This window comes from Saccopteryx leptura, chromosome 2, assembly GCF_036850995.1.
Source record: "Saccopteryx leptura isolate mSacLep1 chromosome 2, mSacLep1_pri_phased_curated, whole genome shotgun sequence".
In the NCBI taxonomy this organism is placed as follows: Eukaryota; Metazoa; Chordata; class Mammalia; order Chiroptera; family Emballonuridae; genus Saccopteryx; species Saccopteryx leptura.
This window is the reverse complement of record NC_089504.1, coordinates 251,365,604-251,386,514: the sequence shown is the minus strand read 5'-3', so window position 1 is coordinate 251,386,514 and position 20,911 is coordinate 251,365,604. Positions and strand designations below refer to the sequence as shown.

At 49.5% G+C, this 20,911-nt stretch overlaps 1 protein-coding gene across 4 annotated transcripts in view; it reads left to right on the top strand.

Annotated features, from left to right (window-relative positions):
* Positions 1-20,911, top strand: part of POLE (DNA polymerase epsilon, catalytic subunit) — a 48,003-nt gene that overhangs the window by 16,555 nt on the left and 10,537 nt on the right. For 3 of the 4 annotated variants that reach the window (XM_066371260.1, XM_066371261.1, XM_066371258.1), the window contains exons 21-42: positions 2,775-2,923; positions 4,065-4,157; positions 4,340-4,484; positions 6,481-6,638; positions 7,216-7,411; positions 8,472-8,686; positions 10,882-10,984; positions 11,294-11,374; positions 11,485-11,607; positions 12,239-12,448; positions 12,589-12,795; positions 13,050-13,193; positions 14,467-14,607; positions 14,820-14,973; positions 15,048-15,154; positions 15,342-15,518; positions 15,599-15,822; positions 15,984-16,204; positions 16,476-16,680; positions 17,785-17,958; positions 18,775-18,900; positions 20,186-20,318. In XM_066371260.1, the coding sequence (XP_066227357.1) occupies positions 2,775-2,923; positions 4,065-4,157; positions 4,340-4,484; positions 6,481-6,638; positions 7,216-7,411; positions 8,472-8,686; positions 10,882-10,984; positions 11,294-11,374; positions 11,485-11,607; positions 12,239-12,448; positions 12,589-12,795; positions 13,050-13,193; positions 14,467-14,607; positions 14,820-14,973; positions 15,048-15,154; positions 15,342-15,518; positions 15,599-15,822; positions 15,984-16,204; positions 16,476-16,680; positions 17,785-17,958; positions 18,775-18,900; positions 20,186-20,318 (3,486 nt within the window). Of the gene's footprint in view, positions 1-2,774; positions 2,924-4,064; positions 4,158-4,339; positions 4,485-6,480; positions 6,639-7,215; positions 7,412-8,471; positions 8,687-10,881; positions 10,985-11,293; positions 11,375-11,484; positions 11,608-12,238; positions 12,449-12,588; positions 12,796-13,049; positions 13,194-14,466; positions 14,608-14,819; positions 14,974-15,047; positions 15,155-15,341; positions 15,519-15,598; positions 15,823-15,983; positions 16,205-16,475; positions 16,681-17,784; positions 17,959-18,774; positions 18,903-20,185; positions 20,319-20,911 lie in introns of all 4 variants that reach the window. The other variant, XR_010749394.1, reaches the window with a different exon arrangement.

The window sequence follows — 20,911 nt, the reverse complement described above, 5'->3', positions numbered from 1 at the left end:
AACTGCTTTATAAATTTTACAAAGTAAAGTTACTTCCCTACTTTATAAATCACCATTACTGTGGAACTGGTGGGCGGTTAGAAAATTTTACTACTAACAGAGATACAAAAGTGGGCAGTAGGTATAAAAAGGTTGACTACCCCTGCACTAGACCATCTTAATTAAGTTAACTGTTAAGTTACTAGTTCATTTGTCTACCTCACTGACAGTGTAGTGACTGTCTTGTTCAAAATTTAATGAGGCCCTGGCCGGTTAGTTCAGTGATAGAGCATTGGCCTGGTGTGTGAATGTCCCGAGTTCAATTCCCGGTCAGGGCAGAAAGGTGAAGCACCCATCTGCTTCTCCACCCCTCCCCCTCTTGCTTCCCTCTCTCTCTCCCTCTCTCCCTCTCCTGCAGCTATTGCTTGATTAGAACGAGTTGGCCCCAGGTGCTGAGGATGGCTCCATGGCCTCCACCTGAGGCACTAAAAAATGGCTCCAGTTGCAACAGAGCAAGGGCTCTAGGTGGGCAGAGCATCACCTGCTAGTGGGCTTGTCGGGTGGATCCTGGTTGGGGTGCATGCAGTCTGTCTCTGCATCCCCTCCTCTCACTAAAATTAAAAAAAAGAAAATCTAATGAGTAACCAGCACATAGTAGGCACTCTATGAGTCTTAAGTTTCCTGTTCCTTGAATACTAAACCTTTAAAGACATTTTTTCTCATATTAGATGGGGAATTTGCTGAAATACTTTTGGTCTCTCTAAGACTTTATTTAATGGTTTCAGAGAGAAGGGGGGAGGAGCAGGAAGCATCAATTTATGGTAGTTGCTTCTCCTATGTGCCTTGACCAGGCAAGCCCAGGGTTTTGAACCAGTGATCTCAGCATTTCAGGTTGATGCTTCATCCACTACGTTATCACAGGTCAGGCTCTTCATCTCTTTATCAGTTGCTTTTACCCAGGACCTCCTGAGTAGCTCTCGTCCCCCTAAGTCCACTTAATACAGACACAGACAGGTCTGGCTCCTCATCTCAGGTCACTATGGCTTCAGGAGGTTGGTGATGCAGTGTCCCAAGCCCACCCCATAACCTCTCTTAGCTGAGACTCACTTCATCACACAGAGTAGTTGGAGGTAATCTGCTAATGGTAGCATCACCGGCATGTGTCAGGGGTATCCCTCAGCCTCTCTTTGAGGTGTGGCATCCTGGGAGGTACAGTCTCTGTGGGCATGAGAGCCAGGTGTCGCCATTTGCCCCCATCCGCTGGGGTTGAGGCTTACTGTGGTCCTGCATCCACCCAGGCCTAGCATACGTGATTTGATGGCTTCTAATCTAATGCTGATTCTCTAGAGCTTTTGTTCATCAGGACATTCACCAGTACCTGGAATGTGCCAGACACTCTTCTAGTACAAAAAGTGAATCAGGAAGTGAGATGAAGGAGCATGTTATATGTCTGACTGCTGCTGTGCTGCATCTAACTTTGCAAACAGGGAAGAAATGCGGTTGGAGTGCCTGAAGGCCCGTGTCAGTCACCCTCCTTGGTGGTGGTGGGGCCACTTGATTGGGGTAAAAATTGACATGGGGTAGATCTCACCCTTTCAGAGGGCAGTTCTGTGGCTTTTGACAAACATTCAGCTGTGTAACAGCCCCCATAGTGACAACAGGTTCATTACCTCCCAACATGTGGTATAGTGTCTGATAGGTAGTCGTGGTCCCTAGACTCCAGCTGATGAATGCATTGGTACCCCAAGGGGCTGCTGCCAACAGTGTACACTTTGATCTCTGTCAGCAGTGACTGAGTTCTGTTGTTTGAGAATCCCTGTAGCACAGCTTGTCAAGTGTATCAGATAAAAGAGTGAGTGGAATCACTAGGCCTCTGGCAGAGCAAAGTTCCTGCTCTTCAGATATGCATTTCATTGGCTTCTCCAAGTTTTCGCAGTCAGGTCCTAGGCTCTGTCTCTGGAGGCTGAAGTTGCCTCAAGTCTGAGGTACCCAACTGGGTTGTTGCTGTAATAGAATATTTTCTCCTAGTCTCAGTCCTCACAAGAAATAAAAATGGAGCATGGAACCTGACCAGGTGGTGACACAGTAGATAGAGCATTGGACTGGGACTCAGAGGACCCAGGTTCGAAACCCCAAGGTCGCTGGCTTAAGCAAGGGGTCACTCAGTCTGCTACAGCCCCCCAGTCAAGGCACATATGAGAAAGCAATCAATGGACAACTAAGGTGCTACAACAAAGAATTGATGCTTCTCATCTCTTTGCCTTGTCTCTCTGACCTTATCAGTCCCTCTCTCTCTCTGTCACACATACACACAAAAAGTAGAGCATGGACATGTTCCTTTGTGTTTAGAAGGTTTTTTTAGAATGTCTTCCTCATATGAGGCAGTTTTAAATGTGAATTGGGACACATGGGAACTACACACATCCTTCTGCATTGCTCCTTGGTTGGGGCCATGCAGATATAGTAGAAGACAAGTTGATACCATATTCTCAGTAAGTTTCTTTGGGGTAGAAACAGCATAATGGTACACAGGAGCATGTCCTCCTCCCTAGAAGGTGTGTGCTGAGGTATTTAGTGTCTCCAATGTGAGTGGCAGTCCCGAGGTGGGTGAGAGTGGAAGGGGAGGATGGATAAAGGAAATGTGGCAAAATAGCAACAGTGTTCTCTAGGAGGAACACATCTGGTCTTCTTTCTACTTGTTTTCAAATTTCTGTATATTTTAAATTTTCGAAATAAAACCCTGGCTGTGACTAGAGTATGTGATCTGTCATCTGGGAGGTGTGTTGTGTTCCCAGGTATGGAAAAAGAAGCTCAGTGCAGCCATGGAGGTGGGCGATGCAGCCGAGGCCAAGCGCTGTAAGAACATGGAGGTGCTGTACGACTCACTGCAGCTAGCACACAAGTGCATCCTCAACTCCTTCTATGGCTATGTCATGCGCAAAGGGTACGCTCCGCCCGGACACTTGCTGGGGGCCGTAGGGCATGGGTGGGGGGAGGTGAGGGCCACACCAACTCACAGGAGAAGCAGGAGGGCATCGGCACTACTAGACAGGGTCATCTGAACATCCTGGGTAGGAGAGAGCAATTTGGTAGGTTCTGTCCTATATATGTGACTTACAGAATGTCATCACTGGGACCGGGGAGACAGTCCCAGCATTTGGCAGTTGCTAAGCAACACTGTGTGACTAATGAGGGGTATAAAGTTGATTGAGAAGTTGAGTGTGAGACAGAAGAAAAGCCAAGGTGGAGACTTCCCAAGGTTAGGCGCCACAGGAAGATGGGGCCAGGTGGGGCCTAAATGTGTCCATTGGACACAACCTGGTCAGTGGGGCTTCTGGGAGAGCAGGTTGTTGAAGGAGGTCTGGCCATTATGTGCAGAGACTCAAGGCGGGTCAACAGGTCAGCTCTGGAGGAAGAGAAATACAGTGGGTGGCAGAAGGACTGGGTTTAAAGAAGGGCCACTTTATTTGTGTTGTCACTTTTAGTTGTTCATTGATTGCTTCTCACATGTACCGTTACCAGAGGGCTCAAGCCAAACCACTTAACGCTTGCTCAAGCCAGCCACCTTGAGATCATGCTGATGATCCCACACTGAGACTGGTGACCTCGGGGTTTCAAACCTGGGACCTCAGTATCGCAGGTCGATGCTCTGTTCACTGCACCACCACTGGTCAGGCAGTTTGTGTTGCTTTTTAATGGCAGGGTGTGGGCAGAGAGCAGGCCTAGAGCTGAAGCAGAGTTTGGGGCAGGAGGCACCTCTAGCTAAGATGAGGTGCGGAAAGTGAGCAAGGAGAGTGCAGAAGGCTCATGGGGACACCTACCACCTGGGCTGCTGTGGAGAGTTCTCTGAGGTGGAGGTTGTGATCTGTTGTGCTGCCTCCTTCCAGAACTTTCCTGAGCTATGCCCACACCCTTAAGCAGGGACAGTTCTCTGTCTTCAGCGCAGATGTGAATTCTCCCTTAGTCCTCCTGTCCTGCTTCAGAGTCCCTTTCATGGTGTCCTTCTCTTTCTCCCCCTCTGAACTCTCCTAATCCCCCTCTGGAGAGAGACCCACCCACCCACAGGCTCTGGCTGTTCTTCCCAGGGCCCGTTGGTACTCCATGGAGATGGCTGGCATTGTCTGCTTTACGGGGGCCAACATCATCACCCAGGCACGAGAGCTGATTGAACAGATCGGGTGAGTCTGCCCCCGGGGGTGGCATGGCCTTCTGGGGAGGGTTGGGGTGGGAGGGAAGAGGCCAGCAAAGACAGTTGGAAAGTGGGAGGGCTTCTTCTGCTGTCAAGACTTGACACAGGTTTCTTGCTACACGGAGCCACAGTTCAGCATCCATGTGGCCTCATTTCTCTGTTTCTCTGAAGGAGGCCCTTGGAGCTGGACACAGATGGAATATGGTGCGTCCTGCCCAACAGCTTTCCTGAAAATTTTGTCATCAAGACAACAAGCATCAAAAAGCCCAAGGTGACCATCTCCTACCCTGGGGCCATGTTGAACATCATGGTCAAGGTGAGCCTGGGTTTCCAGCACCACCACTCTGACGAGGACTTGGGAGAGGGAACTGTGTGGGCTCCCACTCTGCTCTCCTTACTAATAACTTCAGACCACATGCCTCTGATTTCAGACTGTTTCTCTGTAGCCCAAGGATTTGTACAGAAAACCCTGTACTCAAAAGTTACTGGCGTTTATGTTCTACTTCAGCACAGCACCTAGACTGTTTTGCTTTTAACTTTTTGTTTTGGAATAATATTAGACTTACAGAAAAGTTAAAAACGGAACAGACAATTCCTTTATACCCTTCAGCCTGTTTTTCTTAATGTTAACATGCTCTGTAAACCGTGGCACACTGTCAGCATCGAGGAATTCAGGTGGCACAGCACTATAACTGAACTACAGTCTTTATTTGGATTTCCCAGTTTTTTCCAGACCCTGTGCTGGGTTCAGGCATCCTTCTCCTTTACCTCCTCTAGCCTGGCAGCCCCTTGGTCTTTCAAATCTTTCCTGACCGGGACCTCTCCCTTCCATGAGTACTGATGAGGTGTCTTGTTGACTGCCACTCAGTTTGGATTTGTGTTTTTCCTGTGATTAGACTGAGGTTTTTTGGGTTTGGGGAGGAATGCCACAAGTGACATGCCATGGGGCACTATTGGTGTGTGGTGTTGGGATCTTACTCTGGTCACCAGGTGCGGCCGCCACTTTCCCAAGGCCTTGTTCTAGAAACAAGAAGGGAGTGTCCTGTCCACCATGCATCAAAGCACCACGGGAACAGTAACTGAGTAGATGTCTGAAACTGTAGGTGTCCACTGGTTCAGCAGCATTGCCTCCCCACTGCCGCAGTCGTCACTGGTGTTCCTGGTTTTTCCCTCTGTGGTGATTCAATTTCTCTACTTCCTGTACATTTTTAATTGAAATCCTTCTATTACAGAGTTGTCACCCTTCCTTCCCACTTCCTTCCTCCCTCACTAGTCACGTAGTTGTGTGTTTTATGTCCATGTGGTCTCGTGAACATTGTTATCTTGAGCTGTAACTGGCCACTGTCCTGCTGTGTTTGCGGCTCGGCTTGTTCCCCTGGCCACTGGGCTCCTTCACATTAGCACTCCCGTTTCTGAGACATGCCTGTTCTAGGGTGTGGGTGTGGCTTTGCTTGTTTTTGGAACACTTTCTTCCTGCTTCATCTCATGTTTTCCTTGTTCCAGTCCTGGAATCAGCATTTCTCTAAAAAGCCCTGTTCCTTTTCCTGGAAATGGTAGAAATGTTTGTGCACTTTTATTTCTGTCCTCAGTCTTAGACTACTTGCTCAAAAGCAGGCTTGTCAGTTTCTTAACTTAGCCCTTTCTTCCCAAGCCATGAGCAGGGTTCTGTCAGCTGTCAGTAATATCATTGGGTTCTTCTCTCCCAGTCTGCAGTCCCTCTTGGGGTTACCATGCAGCCTTGTTGAAGATCTTCTAATTTGCTTACAGTAAAAATAGAGTGCAGTTCTGTGGAATTGTGTGTCCCCCACCACAGAGCCACACAACAGCTTCGCATCCCGTAGTTCTAAGTGCAGCCTCTTAGTCATCAGCTTCTCTCCCATTTCCACATCTGATATCCTAGTGTATATGTGTTTGTTTGTTTAATTGATTTGGGAAAGAGAGAGACAGGCACAGCAGTCTGTTTCTGTATATGCCCTGACCAGGGATTGAACCAGCAACCTCTGTGCATCAGGTTGATGCTCTAACCAACTGAGCTATTTGGCCAAGGCACCCCAGTGTGTTCTTGTGTGGTCATTTTGCATTTTCCAAAATGTCCTGTGTATGGAAACGTGTGTAACCTCTGGAATCAGCAGAGTGCACATCGGTTCATCGCTTTGGACGTGTATCAGAATTTGGTCTCTTTCTCTGCACAGTTGTTTCTGTTGTACAGAAGGCCCCATTTGCTGATCCCTCCACTGCTTGGAGGGCAACTGTTTGTGTCCAGGTCTGGATGATGACAAGTGAGGCTGCCCCTCTTCGTTCTGGTTTTGCAGGAAGGCTTTACCAACGACCAGTACCAGGAGCTGGCTGAGCCCTCCTCGCTCACCTATGTCACCCGCTCAGAAAACAGCATCTTTTTTGAGGTAGATGGACCCTACCTTGCCATGATCCTTCCGGCCTCCAAAGAAGAAGGCAAGAAACTGAAGAAGAGGTATGAATCCCACAGCTTCTGCTTGGGAAAGGAAATGGATGAATTAGATTTAACAGCCTGTCCAGGAAATGGACCAGGGGCCAGGATGGGGACAGACCTCAGTTCTGTCATTTGGCCTTTTTGATTCAATTTGGAAAGCTTTTGTCAACACTGATGCCACCAGCTCTGTTCTCCATCTGTTAGATTCTGGTTCTACAGGCTGCAGGCCCTTAAATTAACATTTTTAAAAATTGATTATTTGCGAGAGACAGAGAAGCATCAAGCTGCTGTTCCACTTATTTATGCATTAATTGGTTGATTCTTATATGTGCCATGACTGCAGTCCCTCTTGGGGTTACCACGTAGCACACGTAGTACTCATGAGCAAGCATCAAATTCTGTAATTTTGGCATATTGGATTGACACTCAAACAAACTGAGCTACCAGGCCAGAGCCCTTTAAATCATTTTCAAGTTGGAGAGAGAAACCTCAGGGTTGAGAGGTATTTACTGCCAGGTGGATGCAAGAGAGGGTCAGAAGGGCAGTGAAGAGCAGCCAGCGTTGCAAGCTGTATCATGACTGCTCACCTTGCTTCTAGGTACGCCGTGTTCAATGAGGATGGCTCTCTGGCCGAGCTCAAGGGTTTTGAGGTGAAGCGTCGTGGGGAGCTGCAGCTCATCAAGATCTTTCAGTCATCTGTGTTCGAGGCCTTTCTCAGGGGCAGCACCCTGGAGGAAGTGTATGGCTCTGTTGCCAAGGTGGCCGACTACTGGCTAGATGTGCTCTACAGCAAGGTGAGGCCGCCTCCCCACCTGGCTGTGAGGAATCCTACAGGTAGAAACCCTGTGACACGTGAACTAGGCTGATGCTAATGAAATCCCAAGACTCACTGAGTGCCCTCGCTTCTGTAGGTGACAGGGTTCTATGAAGGAGACAGATAATGTGATCAAAATGGAATCTAAGAAAAAATTTGCCAACCATCACATCAACTTCTTTGAGTTTTAAGTCTTTGTTGGCTCTGTAAATGCTACTACAGTTTAATGATGGTGCTGGCTTATCTTTTTTTTTTTTTTTTGTATTTTTCTGAAGCTGGAAATGGGGAGAGACAGACAGACTCCCGCATGCGCCCAACCGGGATCTACCCGGCACACCCACCAGGGGCTACGCTCTGCCCACCAGGGGGCGACACTCTGCCCCTCCGGGGCGTCCTGGCTTATCTTTTAATGTGCCTTCTCATGGAATGTGTCGTTATCCCTGTGCTCCCCTGTAGTGTTTGTGTTTTACTGAGGTTGTGTAGGTTAATTTATATATCTACTTCTCTACTATTGGGTATCAAGTAGACTTCAGGTTTCCGTTGTGATAATATTACATCAGACATCTTTGTACAAAAAAAGAAACAAACATTTTTATATAGATGCTTTTCTCTCTCCATCGTTGGCTAGAAAGAGACTTTGTGTGTGAAAAGAATACTGGAATATTCTGGAATATTCTGGAATATTGGCTGGCTCCCTTTGCTTTGTGGGTGTCTGGTTCTTGGCATGTCTTTTCTACATACAACTGACTCACACACGAGAGTGAGCACCAAGGGGGAAAGCACACGTAGTACTCATGAGCAGGCAAAACTTACGGGCTTTTGGGGATGGGAGGTCAGGTTTGTGTGTGCACAGGAGCCCAAACCAGCATTAAGGCTTTGTGTGTGGTTTTAAGTCTTGCTGTGTCTGGTACAACACAGCCCTTAGAATACTCAGTCTTCACCTCATCTGCTGGGGAAACATGATTTCATGGGAAGAAGTCCTGGGTGAGCTGGGGACACTCCTTTACCTCTATGTGATGTTTTGCCCATTCTTTCTCCAGGCAGCTAACATGCCTGATTCTGAGCTGTTTGAGTTGATCTCTGAGAACCGTTCCATGTCTCGGAAGCTGGAAGATTATGGGGAGCAGAAGTCTACATCTATCAGCACAGCCAAGCGCCTGGCCGAGTTCCTGGGGGATCAGATGGTGAAGGACGCAGGGCTGAGCTGCCGCTACATCATTTCCCGGAAGCCTGAAGGCTCACCCGTCACAGAGAGGTGAGAGCTTCCAGGGTTAGGGACTGAGCCTCAGACCCTCTGAAGATGAGATGATAGGAAGGACTTGCTGGACCCTGGTAGGACCCCAGAGTGTGCATGGTGAGCCCAGCCACCTGGAGCACCAGAGAACCTAGGCTCTTGAGGGTCAGCTACAATGCACCCCATCTTGAGGTCCAGTCACACCCTTGAGGACACTGGGTGCACCCTGGTTGGAGAGGTGATAGTGGAACAGCAAAGGACTCCATCGCATAGCAGCTTCCAGTCTCGACTAGAAACGTCAGGGTCAGTGGGGCAGTTCTCCTATCACCCCATGCTATTTGGGCTGTTGAAGCTGAACAAGGGCTACACGAATGGAAAGGAAAATGCAGTAGATCCAAGGCATGCTTTTCCCTGTGGGTGGCACATAAACTAAAAGGAAGGACCACCCCTCCCTGTTACCACGTGACTGTGGGCAACTTGGGAAAGTGCAGAGCACTGTCAAGAAAAGCTGGTTCAGAGACGGCCACTATAGTGCCTCCTCCGTGACAAGGTGTGTCTCTTGCCTGGAGTCTGGCAGCCCTGTGACTTGCTACGACAAATGGAATGTGGCAGAAGTACCATGTGACTTCTGAAACCTAGCTGCAGATGGCCTTGCAGTTCTGCTCTGCCCTTTAGTTTCCTGGAGTGGCTGGAGAGGCCCAGACCACGGAGCCTGAGAGGTTGTGTGCAGAGGGAGGCCACCATAGCTACACAGTGACCCCAGAGGGGACCATCTGAATTGCAGACTCATAAGCAAAAAGATAGTTATTTCAACCCATTAAGTTTTGGGCTGGTTTGTATACAGCAGTAAATAACTCATAAAGCTAGAAACTTAAGTAGTCAGTGTTCTTACCTTCATTAGGAAGACCAGCAGAGAAAAAAAATGAATTAAATACCGCAAATATTTTCTTAAAAAGAAACTCCCAGTCATAAAACATGGAATTTACTATAAGGCTAAAATAGATTATACAGAGTAAAATAAAGATTCCCTATATATCAGTAAGAAGACAGCCCAGAGAACAAATGGACCACTAATAGGAATGGAAATTCGAAGCAAGTGGCCAGCACATGTGAAGATGTTCAGACACAGGAGCCAGGAAATGCACCTTTTAGTTGGAGACAAAGATTGATGATACCAGTTGTTGATGGCCATGTGGACCAGTGTTCACAGTGTACATGGGACCATGGATGACAGTCACTTCAGAGAGAAACCAGTGCATGGGGACGGAGAGGACGCCCGACTTACTGCATAGTCAAGCACTTTTGGGGACACGCCTTGCACAGCTGCCATGTTTACATTGTGCTGAGTGGCAAAATTTGGGAATGCGATAAGTGACCTTCAAGCAGAAAGTAGATAAAGGTATCTTATGCAGTAAAATGCTGTACGAAGTTGGAGGGGCTCACAGCTATGTTAGACACTGAGAGTTCAAAAACAGCAGGTTACAGGGTGATGTATACAGTACAGCACCTCTGTAGCGTTTACAAATATGGAAAACATTCATATGTTTATGAGTACATGCAAATAAAAGTGGTATAAAGACACACAGGATCAGTAATAAGGACTGAGCTCCTTTCTGTGTGAGGAGAGTCAGTAGGGCTGCATGGGGTAGGGGAGGCTTCATCCTTGTCTCTATTTTCATACATGAAGTAAAATGGCAGGGCTTGAAGCCTGAGGACTAGGTTGGGTCCACAGGTGTTGGCCGTCTTCCTGAGTTTCTTTATGTTCATAAGATTTCACAGTAATAGATTTTTCCATCAGTGAATAAAAGGGATATTGACAGTTGCCCTATCACTTTGCTAGTGACATGCAAACTGGCTCATTCTTTCAGGAAAGCAGGAAACCCTTCCTGTACATTACCCTAATTATATGTGTGCACATGATATGTCTTCTAAGTGAGGGTATTGGTTAATGGCTCTGTTCACAGTGGTGAAACAACAGACCACATGGCCAGTGATGATGAATGGTTATTTTATTGCAATAAAGTATTATTTTAGTTATTAAATACAATAAACATTAGATATAAGGTATAGTTTATGCAAAACAACAGCATTAAGTGAAAACAGGTTACAAACTAGGTCTGAGTCCTTATTTCCATGTAAAGTGCTGTACACTGATGAGCACCGTGCCAGGTGCAGGAGATGTTCTGGCTCTGAGCGCTGTGTCTCTCGTCACCCAGGGCCATCCCACTCGCCATTTTCCAGGCAGAGCCCACAGTGAGGAGGCACTTTCTCCGGAAGTGGCTGAAGAGTTCTTCCCTCCAGGACTTTGACATTCGGACGGTGAGTGCTGATTTGTTCTGCTATCGGAAGGTCAGGAGGAAAACTAGACAGAGCAGCATCCCTGACTCCTCAGCCTTTTGCCTGGAGTCTTCACTCTTGGTGTCCCCCTTTCTGACATGTGAGGGGTGAGGAAATAGTTACCTATTAGGGTCCTGGCGCTGCAAGCATCATTTAAGCCCTGTATCTCAGTTTCCTCTGACAAATGGACGCTTTCATCATAGAATTTCTAACAGGAAAAGTAAGACATGGGGAGGTGCAGTGTTGCTGCTGCTGCTTTTTCACATGCCCTATCATTGTCCTTACACGCAGATTCTGGATTGGGACTACTACATTGAGCGGCTGGGCAGCGCCATACAGAAGATCATCACAATCCCAGCAGCTCTGCAGCAGGTGAGGTCAAGAGCTACAGAAGCAGGGCCCAGTGTGGCTTAAACACCACAAGAACCTGGGCATAGCCTGAACTCACAGTCAGACAAGTGATCAGTCCCACCTTCATTTAGGTAAAGAACCCAGTGCCACGCGTCAAACACCCTGACTGGCTGCACAAAAAACTATTAGAGAAGAATGACATCTATAAGCAGAAGAAGATCAGTGAGCTCTTTGTCCTTGAGGGCAAGAGACAGGTAATGGGACCCAGCCCGGGACAGCAGAGGCCACGATGGGCAGGACTGGGCCAGTCCACGGGCACACGGCACCAGGGTCCCCATGCTACTGTCCGTGAGGTTGGGTGCTTCCATTCGCGTGTCTGGAATTATTTTTTTCTAAAAATGTACACCTTGATACTCTGCCTTTTCATTCCTCCCAGGGTTCTTTTATGATAGGAAGCACTGAATCCTCGGGCTGGGTGAAGAGCCATCTTACCATAAATGTAGAGTGTGCCTGTAGACTGAGTGATTTGGAACGAGTCACTGTAGCTTGAGACTTCTGTTTTCTAAACTGTAGAATAGAAACTAAAAAATATTGAAGACAGTATAATGACAGGTGTGAGGTTGGGAGGGAGGAAGAAGGGAGCTTACCTGCTCTTTGTAATATATTTCTTATGAAAAGGACAGTTCTGGACCAAACAGAATGGTGGCACTTCAGTGACATTTCTGTTTGACCGTCTACCTTACCTCACTATTAAAGTGAAAAATAGTTTATAGTCTATAATGAGTACTTTTGGGTGCAAGTACTTTATCCCATTCAGATGGTTTTCTAGAAGTGGAATTTTCTGAGAGAGAGCTCGTGTTTTAAGTCCCCTTTGGGTGGCTGTAGGTGGGCATGGCCCAGGCATCAGAAGGCACCCAGAGCCTTGGTGCTCCCGACATGGAGGACTTCGGCCTTACGAAGCCACCCCGCACACTTGTCCCTGTTGCTACAAAGAGAAAGACCCTCTGGGAGAGCCAGGAGGAGTCTCAGGACCTGGGACTGAGAATGTCTTGGCAGGAGATTTTGGGGCAGCCTCCAGCCCTTGGAACTACCCAGGTAAGAAGCCCTCAGGCATCGGGACTGGTCAGTGGGTAGAGGGAGCAGATGCTGGTTTGGCCCACACGGGGATGCGCCGTCTCCCAGAGGGTCTACTGAACAGTATGGAGACCCTTAAGTTATCCTATTATCTGTCCCAGGAAGAGTGGCTGGTCTGGCTCCGGTTCCACAAGAAGAAGTGGCAGCTGCAGGCCCGACAGCGCCTCACTCGCAGGAAGAGGCAGCGTCTGGAGGCAGAGGGTGTACCACAGCCCAGGGCTGTGCGAGACAGGCCAGCCACAGGGCTGGGGAGCTTCTTGCGAAGAACTGCTCGCAGCATTCTGGACCTTCCATGGCAGATCGTGCAGGTGTGGACAGGGATCCCTGGGAGTGTGGGACACCCTGGGGCAAGAACATGGCCAATGGGAAGGGGTGTCTGGCCAGCTCAGGATCCTGGGGACCATCCCTTAGTCTGGGATGGATTAGAAAGGGCAGATTTTAACCTCCATGCGTCTGATTGTAGCTGGTGCTGGAGGCCACCTAGGAGGTGGCCTGTCCACAGGTGTCAGGTGCTTTCTCTGGCAGGCTTACATGCACAACTGTGCAATTGGTTCCCTTTCAGATCTGTGAGACCAGCCATGCTGGTATGTTCAGACTGTGGGCTGTCATTGGCAGCGACTTGTACTGCATCAAGCTGAACATCCCCCGTGTGTTCTACATAAACCAGAGGGTGCCCAAAGAGGAGGAGGGTCCTGCATATCGCAAGGTACGGGAGGCAGCTTGTGCCTCTGAGGTTGTCTCCACAGCGATTGAGGTCAGAGGCTGGTGGGCTGTGTAGCCCTGAACGAGGTGTTCTGGAGCCTCCATCTCCTGAGAACCTTCTCAGATACTGCAGTAATTATTGGACCGTCTGTGAAGGAGTAGGCGCAGAGCAGGTCTCAGTGATAGGAGCTACTGGTGTCCTTGCCCTGGTGGACCATCCTGTGTCTGATGTCCATGTAGCAGGAAAGGGGCAGGGTGGACACTTGTCAGTCCGTATGCACTATCTCCATAGGCTTTTCTGATATGAAAGCTTTATTATAACATAATTCACACACCATACAGTTCATTCATTTAAAGTACAGTTCAGTTGCTGGTAGCATGTGGAGTTGTGCAGGCAGCACCACAGTCGACCCTAGAACATTTCCATCACCCCTAGAAAGGCATCCCGGGCCCCTTAGTCTCTCCCCCAACCTAGTAACCGCTGGCCCACATTTGCCTCTAGATGAGCCCAGTGTGGACATTTCGTATATTTGGTACTGTGGGTGGGCCTCTGCCTCCTCCTCACTCAAGTCCTCATCAGCTCTCACCCGGTGTCTCTGAGCACCTGGCTTGCACCACCCAGAGTACTGTCATGGCGGCTGCCCGTGTGCACTTCTCTGTGGGATGCTGACATGTGGGTGAGACAAGACCTGCATGCTGGAAGCTGGGGTGAGTGAGGAAGCTTTCAGAAGGTGAAGCTCCATCCCAGAGATGCAGCAGAATGTGGACATGGAGGCAGAGGGTGTATGTAGCACAGCAGGGACAGGTGTCCTAGAGCTCCTGTAACTTACTTGGTTGTAACAGTGGAACTTGGGAGAACAGCATTCCTTTTCCTTTTGGGATACTCTACCCTTTGGGTGCTTTCCCTGCTTCCTCCTTCACCAGGACTGCCCCACTTTGTCCCCCATGGGCTCCTCTCCCCATCCTCTGACCAGGAAAATGGTTTCTTGGGTTTTTTTTGCATCCTGCACCCTCTAAACCCAGGAGAAGATAGAGGAAAGTAAACTGGGAGCATCTGCCTCACCCAGTCACTGCTTATCTGCTTCTCAGAGGCCTCAAGTTGTTTCTGAGTTGTGCTCTGAGCTTTTAGTTTTACACATTAGAGTGAAATGGTGTGTACTTCATGGTTGTGAGCACTGGAAGTGCCAGAACTGTTTAAACAATGCTTGTATGTGTGTGTAACAACCATCACCACTTAGCTTGGCCATGTAACAAGGTCATCACTGTGTTGTCCCTAGGTGAATCGAGTCCTTCCTCGCTCCAACATGGTCTATAATCTCTATGAGTACTCAGTGCCAGAGGACATGTACCAAGAACACATCAATGAGATCAATACTGAGCTGTCGGCCCCGGACATTGAGGGCGTGTACGAAACTCAGGTAACTGCCTTACCACCTGAACTGAGCAGGAATCTAGCTGGACGGATAGAGGAAAAAGAACCCACGTAGGGCACAGACAGGCTAGCAGCAGCCACTATGGACTCTACCACAAGGACAATTTCAGCAGCATGTCTGCCAAAGACAGCCTAGAGCAGATGGCTATGCCCTGACGGCAGCCCCCCAGTCAGCCTTCCCGCCCTGACCCTTTTCAGGTGCCATTATTGTTTCGGGCCTTGGTGCACCTGGGCTGTGTGTGTGTGGTTAATAAACAGCTGGTGAAGTACCTGTCAGGCTGGGAAGCAGAAACCTTCGCTCTCGAACATCTGGAGATGCGCTCTCTGGCCCAGTTCAGCTACCTGGAACCAGGTATGGCGCATGCCAGCTGCCCCGCTGGTCTCCATCTTCCACATGTCTTGGATGACCTGTATGTCTTCCTGTAGGGAGCATCCGCCACATCTACCTGTATCATCACACACAAGGCCACAAGGCACTCTTTGGCATCTTTGTGCCCTCACAACGCAGGGCGTCCGTGTTTGTGTTGGATACTGTGAGTTCCTGGGGCAGGGGTATGGGAGGGTCAAACCACAAGGCAGGGAAATCCCAGCCCCCTGCCTTATTGTCAGAAGTCTTTGTCCACAAGTGCCTATGGCAATTGAATTAGATCTGGAACCTGAGAGGCAGGGCTATCAGCCATGTCCAGGGGTGAGGGAGAGGTTGACGTGGCCCTTGTCCAGGTACGAAGCAACCAGATGCCCAGCCTCAGTGCCTTATACTCAGCTGAACACAGCCTCCTGCTGGAGAAAGTAGGCCTTGAGCTCCTCCCTCCCCCTAAACACACGTTTGAAGTTCGGGCTGAGACCGATTTGAAGACCATCTGCAGAGCTATCCAGCGCTTCCTGCTGGCCTACAAGGTGAGTGAGGTTGGGGTGCTGCTGTGTGAACCCCTCCCCTCATGTTGGGTCCCCCTAGCCCCTTTCTCCCCTGTACCCAGGAGGAGCGCCGTGGGCCCACCCTCATCGCTGTGCAGTCCAACTGGGAGCTGAAGAGGCTGGCCAATGAGATTCCCGTCCTGGGGGAATTCCCGCTGGTGCCTGTCCGTGTGGCCGACAAGATCAGCTATGGAGTCCTGGACTGGCAGCACCATGGAGCCCGGCATATGATTCGCCACTACCTTAACTTGGATACCTGCCTATCGCAGGCCTTTGAAATGAGCAGGTGAGCAGAGCACAGGGCTGTTTCTTGGCTTTGCTGCTGCTCTGCCCACCTGGGTTGTGGCTGATCTGTCAGTCTCTGACAGCAAGTTGGTCTTCCTGGTTCCCCCCACCCACCGGAGGCCAACCTGGGACTTGCCCACAACCGTGACCTTGACCCTTCAGGTACTTCCACATCCCCATTGGGAACCTGCCTGAGGACATCTCCACCTTTGGCTCCGACCTCTTCTTTGCCCGCCACCTCCAGCGCCACAACCACCTGCTCTGGCTGTCCCCTACACGGCGCCCGGACCTGGGCGGGAAAGAGGCTGATGACAACCGCCTCGTCATGGAGTTTGAGGACCAGGCCACTGTGGAGATAAACAGTTCAGGCTGTTACTCTACAGGTGGGTGGGTGAGGCCCACAGGTACTTTAGGGCTGTGTTTCTGCCATTTGTTGTCATTCTGTGGTGGAGAGAACGCTCAGCACTGATCCTCAGAGCTCAGCCAAACAGGTGTGGGATGAGTATAGGCTGGACTCTGTGGTCAGCCTGAGTGGAGTACTCATTGGCCGCCATGGCAGCTGCAGGCAGCAATAATGTTTCTGGGTTAGTCCTTGCTGGGGTCGGGCTCTGAACCCATGGGGTGGTCAGTGCACAGATTGGTCTTTGTGTGCAGTGTGCGTGGAGCTGGACATCCAGAACCTAGCCGTTAACACCATCCTGCAGTCTCACCACATCAATGACATGGAGGGGGCCGACAGCATGGGCATCAGCTTTGATGTGATCCAGCAGGCCTCCCTAGAGGACATGATCACTGGAAACCAGGCCGCCAGCGCCCCGGCCAGCTATGATGAGATGGTCCTGTGCTCTAACACCTTCAGGTACCCGAGGCCTGTGTCCCGAAAACGTATCCTGACCTTTTGTTCTTGTGCCCTCTCCTCTTCAAAAGCAGAATAACTGAGTTTGGGGTCTAGAAAGAACATTAGAAATTCTCTTATCCTTTGCCCTTGTTTTGGGAAACTCAGAGCTGAGACAGTATCATCGAGGCTTCCCTCCACCCACCCCGTAGAGTCAGAAATGACTGTGGGTACAGGTTCCCCGTGCTGTGTTCTGGGCCCCTTCCCCTGGCCAGAGGCATGTAGGAAACCTCCATTTAACTCAGGGTGTGGAGAACGTGGACATTTATCAAGTGTCTGCTGTGGGACACACAGCAGGACATGAACTAGGGTTCAGCCAGGCAGAAAGTGGTGTGAGTTACAGAGTTTGGGTGTCAGAATTGCTGTGACGGGGTGACACTGTGACAGGAAGCATGCATGCTCTTCACGGCTCCCATGGCTCCACCTGGGGGTGTGGCCATTGCCCGCTGTAGAGATGAAGAAATTGAGGCATGGGCTGACAGCATGCTGTGGTCACACCGCAGCTGAACAGCAGGGTTGGCCTCCAAGAATACATGCTGTGATTCCAGAACCAGGCTCTTCAGCCATCAGTCTTGGTGCCTTCCCACAAGAGGACAGAACTTGGGAAAAGATGAGGAGGGTGGCAGAAAGGCTCAGGGACAGATGTGCACAGTGCAGTTGGGGCCAGGGGCTTCTGTGCTGGGAAGTGGACAGTTCAGTCCTGAAAGATGGGGTCGGACCGCAGGTTGCAGAACTGTCCCTCCAAGTGAAAAATGGCTTCATGGTGCCCTGTGCAGTCATTTGGGCTGTTGTAGTGAGGCGCACGGTAAGGATGGAATTGCCGCATGTGAGAAGAAATCTTGCTAGACACCACTGTCTGTTCTGGTTCTCCTGGCAGGGTTACATGCCCGCTGCACACCCACTGACTCTGGTTTGTGTCCTGGTGCTGAGGGTGAGGGAGGGTTGAGAAGTATGTGGGGAGGTATTGGGGCCTGGCCTCTTCTGAGGAGTGTGGGGAGCTGCGGAGAGCCGAGTGACGGGGTTTGGAAGGGGATGGGGACCAAGGGGGACACACTCTCATGCTTCTAGGATCCTGAAGAGCATGGTGGTGGGCTGGGTGAGGGAGATCACGCAGTACCGCAATGTCTACGCTGACAACCAGGTGATGCACTTCTACCGCTGGCTGCAATCCCCGTCCTCACTGCTCCATGACCCCGCCCTGCATCGCACACTACACAACATGATGAAGAAGCTCTTCTTGCAGTGAGTGCCACCAACCCCTGCATCCCCAGACCCAGCACCTGTGAGATCGTAACGGTCCATTGTAGCTTCACACGGGCGGCATCCTTCCAGAGAAGTGCTGCAATGTAGCACTTATGCCGTGTTTTTGCACAAGTGGTTGTACACTGTGTTCTGCACCTCCTTGTCGTAGTTAATGGCAGGTCTTAGAAGTCTGCGTGGGGTTATACTGTCCACACTACTAGACAGTCAGGCTGTTCCCAGAACTTGGTTGTTACAAATAACCAAGGAATGGCCTATGTGTCGGGTCATGAGAAGGCACCTGTAGAATGATCTCCAGGAAGTGACACTTGCAGATCTGGTAAATTTTACAACTGGGAGAAATGCTGTGGGTGTGTTGCCCAAGAGCTCTCGGGCATGATCATGTGGTCAGACATGATCGTTCTGCCAGCCCAGCCCCTCCAGCGTGGTGGGCATGGTACCGACCTGGTGATGGGAGTGGCTGTCTCATGGGCTCCTTATTTCAATCCTTGTTATGAATGAAGTGGGACTTTATCTCTGCATTCTTTGTCCTTTTTTCTCGTTTTTGTTTTTTCCTCATTTATTTGTATTGAGTTCTTTTTATATAATAGCCATTTTCTTTGATGAGTTGCATGTTTTTCTTTTCTGATTCTGTTTGGCTTTGTTAATGGTGAGTTTTCCACGCAGAAATCCTCACTCAATGTTTTCGAGTTCTAAACATGTTTAGAGTGGCTTTTCTGCTGATCATCAGCTTTTCTCTAATGGTGTCTTCTGGGATTCTCTGTAGCGTCTTTGTTGATTCTGTGCTTGGGTCCTCAGGCTCATCGCTGAGTTCAAGCGCCTGGGGTCATCAGTTGTCTATGCCAATTTCAATCGCATCATCCTCTGCACGAAGAAGCGGCAGATCGAGGATGCCCTCGCCTACGTGGAGTACATCACCACCAGGTGTCAGCATCGCCTCCTCCTCAGTCGGCTCTGCTGTCCTGTGCTTTCTGCTTGCAGACCTCCTGTAATGTGTTTGTGGCATTGACGTCCTTCTCCTGCCTTTAGATATCTGAGAAAGCCTGTATTTCACCCTCATTTCTGAAAGATAATTTTGCTAGGTATAATTGTATGTGAATCTTTGAGTGTTTGTTCTGTGTTTTTTTCTGTATAATACCTGTCTTTATTTTGTTTATTTGTTTTTTTAAGTGAGAGGAGGGGAGATGGACTCCTACATGCTCCCCAGCTGGGATTCACCTGGCAACCTCTATCTGGGGCCAATGCTCAGACCAGCTGAGCTATCCTTAGCGCCTGGGCCCAACGTTAAAACCAGTTAAGTTACTGGTTGCGAGAGGGAAATGGGGTAGGGGGGAGGTGGTTGCTTCTGACATGTGCCCTAACCTGGGATCGAACCCGGGATATCTGCACACCAGGCCGATGTTCTGTCCATTGAGCCAGCCGGCTAGGGCCTCTAATATGTCTTTAAATTCACCAGTCTTTGGCAGTGTTTAACCTCCTTCAATCCCACCCAGTGTATTTTTACTTTAGACGTGCTGTCTTCCAGAAGCTTGGTTTTAGTCTTTATTTCTAGAGTCCACCTAACATGTGGAGTTTTCCTTAAACTCTTTGGACACACAGTTATAAGCACTTTCATGTCCTCTTCTGCTTATTTTAACATCGGTGTCATCTCTGATTTGTTGCAGTTGGTAGATTTGTCTTCTTACTCTGTTCTGTGTTTCTCTGCTTCCTTGCAAACTGGTGATGTTCAGTTGGATCCTGCCTTTTGTGTTGGATGTGTTTGCATTCCTGTAACTCCTTTGGGGCTTTATGTTCTGCTTCTTGGAAACAGTTTGATCCTTTTGGGCATTTCTGAGATTTGTAGGCAGGGCCAGAGCAGCATTTAGTCCAGATCTCACTACTCCCCACCCTTGATTCAAGACTTCTATGAGCACAGCCCAGTGCCCCATGAGCTGCAAGGCACTCTGGTGGCGGTAGGAATAGGTTCGTGGGATCGGGCTCTGGGGAGAGCTTAGGGACCAGCCTTAGAGAACTCAGTTTCTCCGCAGCTGTCACCTCCCCTGCCCTCCATGCTGTTACTCCCATCCAGATGCAAAAGTCTCCTTACTAATGTTTGTCATTCCATAGGAAGTTTGAGGGTTTTAACTGAGTGGAGGATAAAAAGGAAAGTGGAGGAAAGAGGGAAAACTGTTAATTTCACTTAAGCAATCTCTGTTTTGCTCTTTTTTAGCATTCATTCTAAAGAGATCTTTCATTCCTTGACAATTTCTTTCTCTCGATGCTGGGAATTTCTTCTCTGGATGGATCCCTCCAATTATGGTGGCATCAAAGGAAATGTTCCATCTAGTATCCACTGTGGACAGGTGAGGTGACCAGTCCTGGGTACTGAAATGACATTGGGATCCACATCTGTCCATTTGCCACACACTATGATCACAGGCTGAGTGCCAGGAATAGCTTCAAGTCTTGGTGGTACAGCAGCAAACACAAGAGTCCCTGCTGTCACATGTCTGAGGGAGAGGTCGTGAGCAAGCAGATAAATAGGTGTAGAATCAGGGTCAGCAATGGTGAGGGCTCAGGATCAATGGCCGGGGCCAGGAATTGATTGACGTGGGGAGGTCCTGGAGGCCTCTGAGGAGGTGACAGGAAAGTGGAGTATGAACAGTATGTAGTAACAGTAAGGCCCAATGACTGGGATGGGGGCAGTGTTGACAGGTGCAACCGAGAGCTAGCCTGGGCAGGCCACTTGTGCCCAAGGCCAGGATGGAAACTTGTCTTTTAGTGACAGAATTGTGAGTAGGAGAGTGACAGGCCCTGACTTACACTGTACCCAATGTGGATAACACTGTAGGAGCACAGTTAATGTCATACAGGGCAGGGTAGAGGCAGGGAGAGAGACTCACTGGGTACTGAAGGTGGAGGGGCCGCGGGGATGGATGTGGGGTGACACACGGGC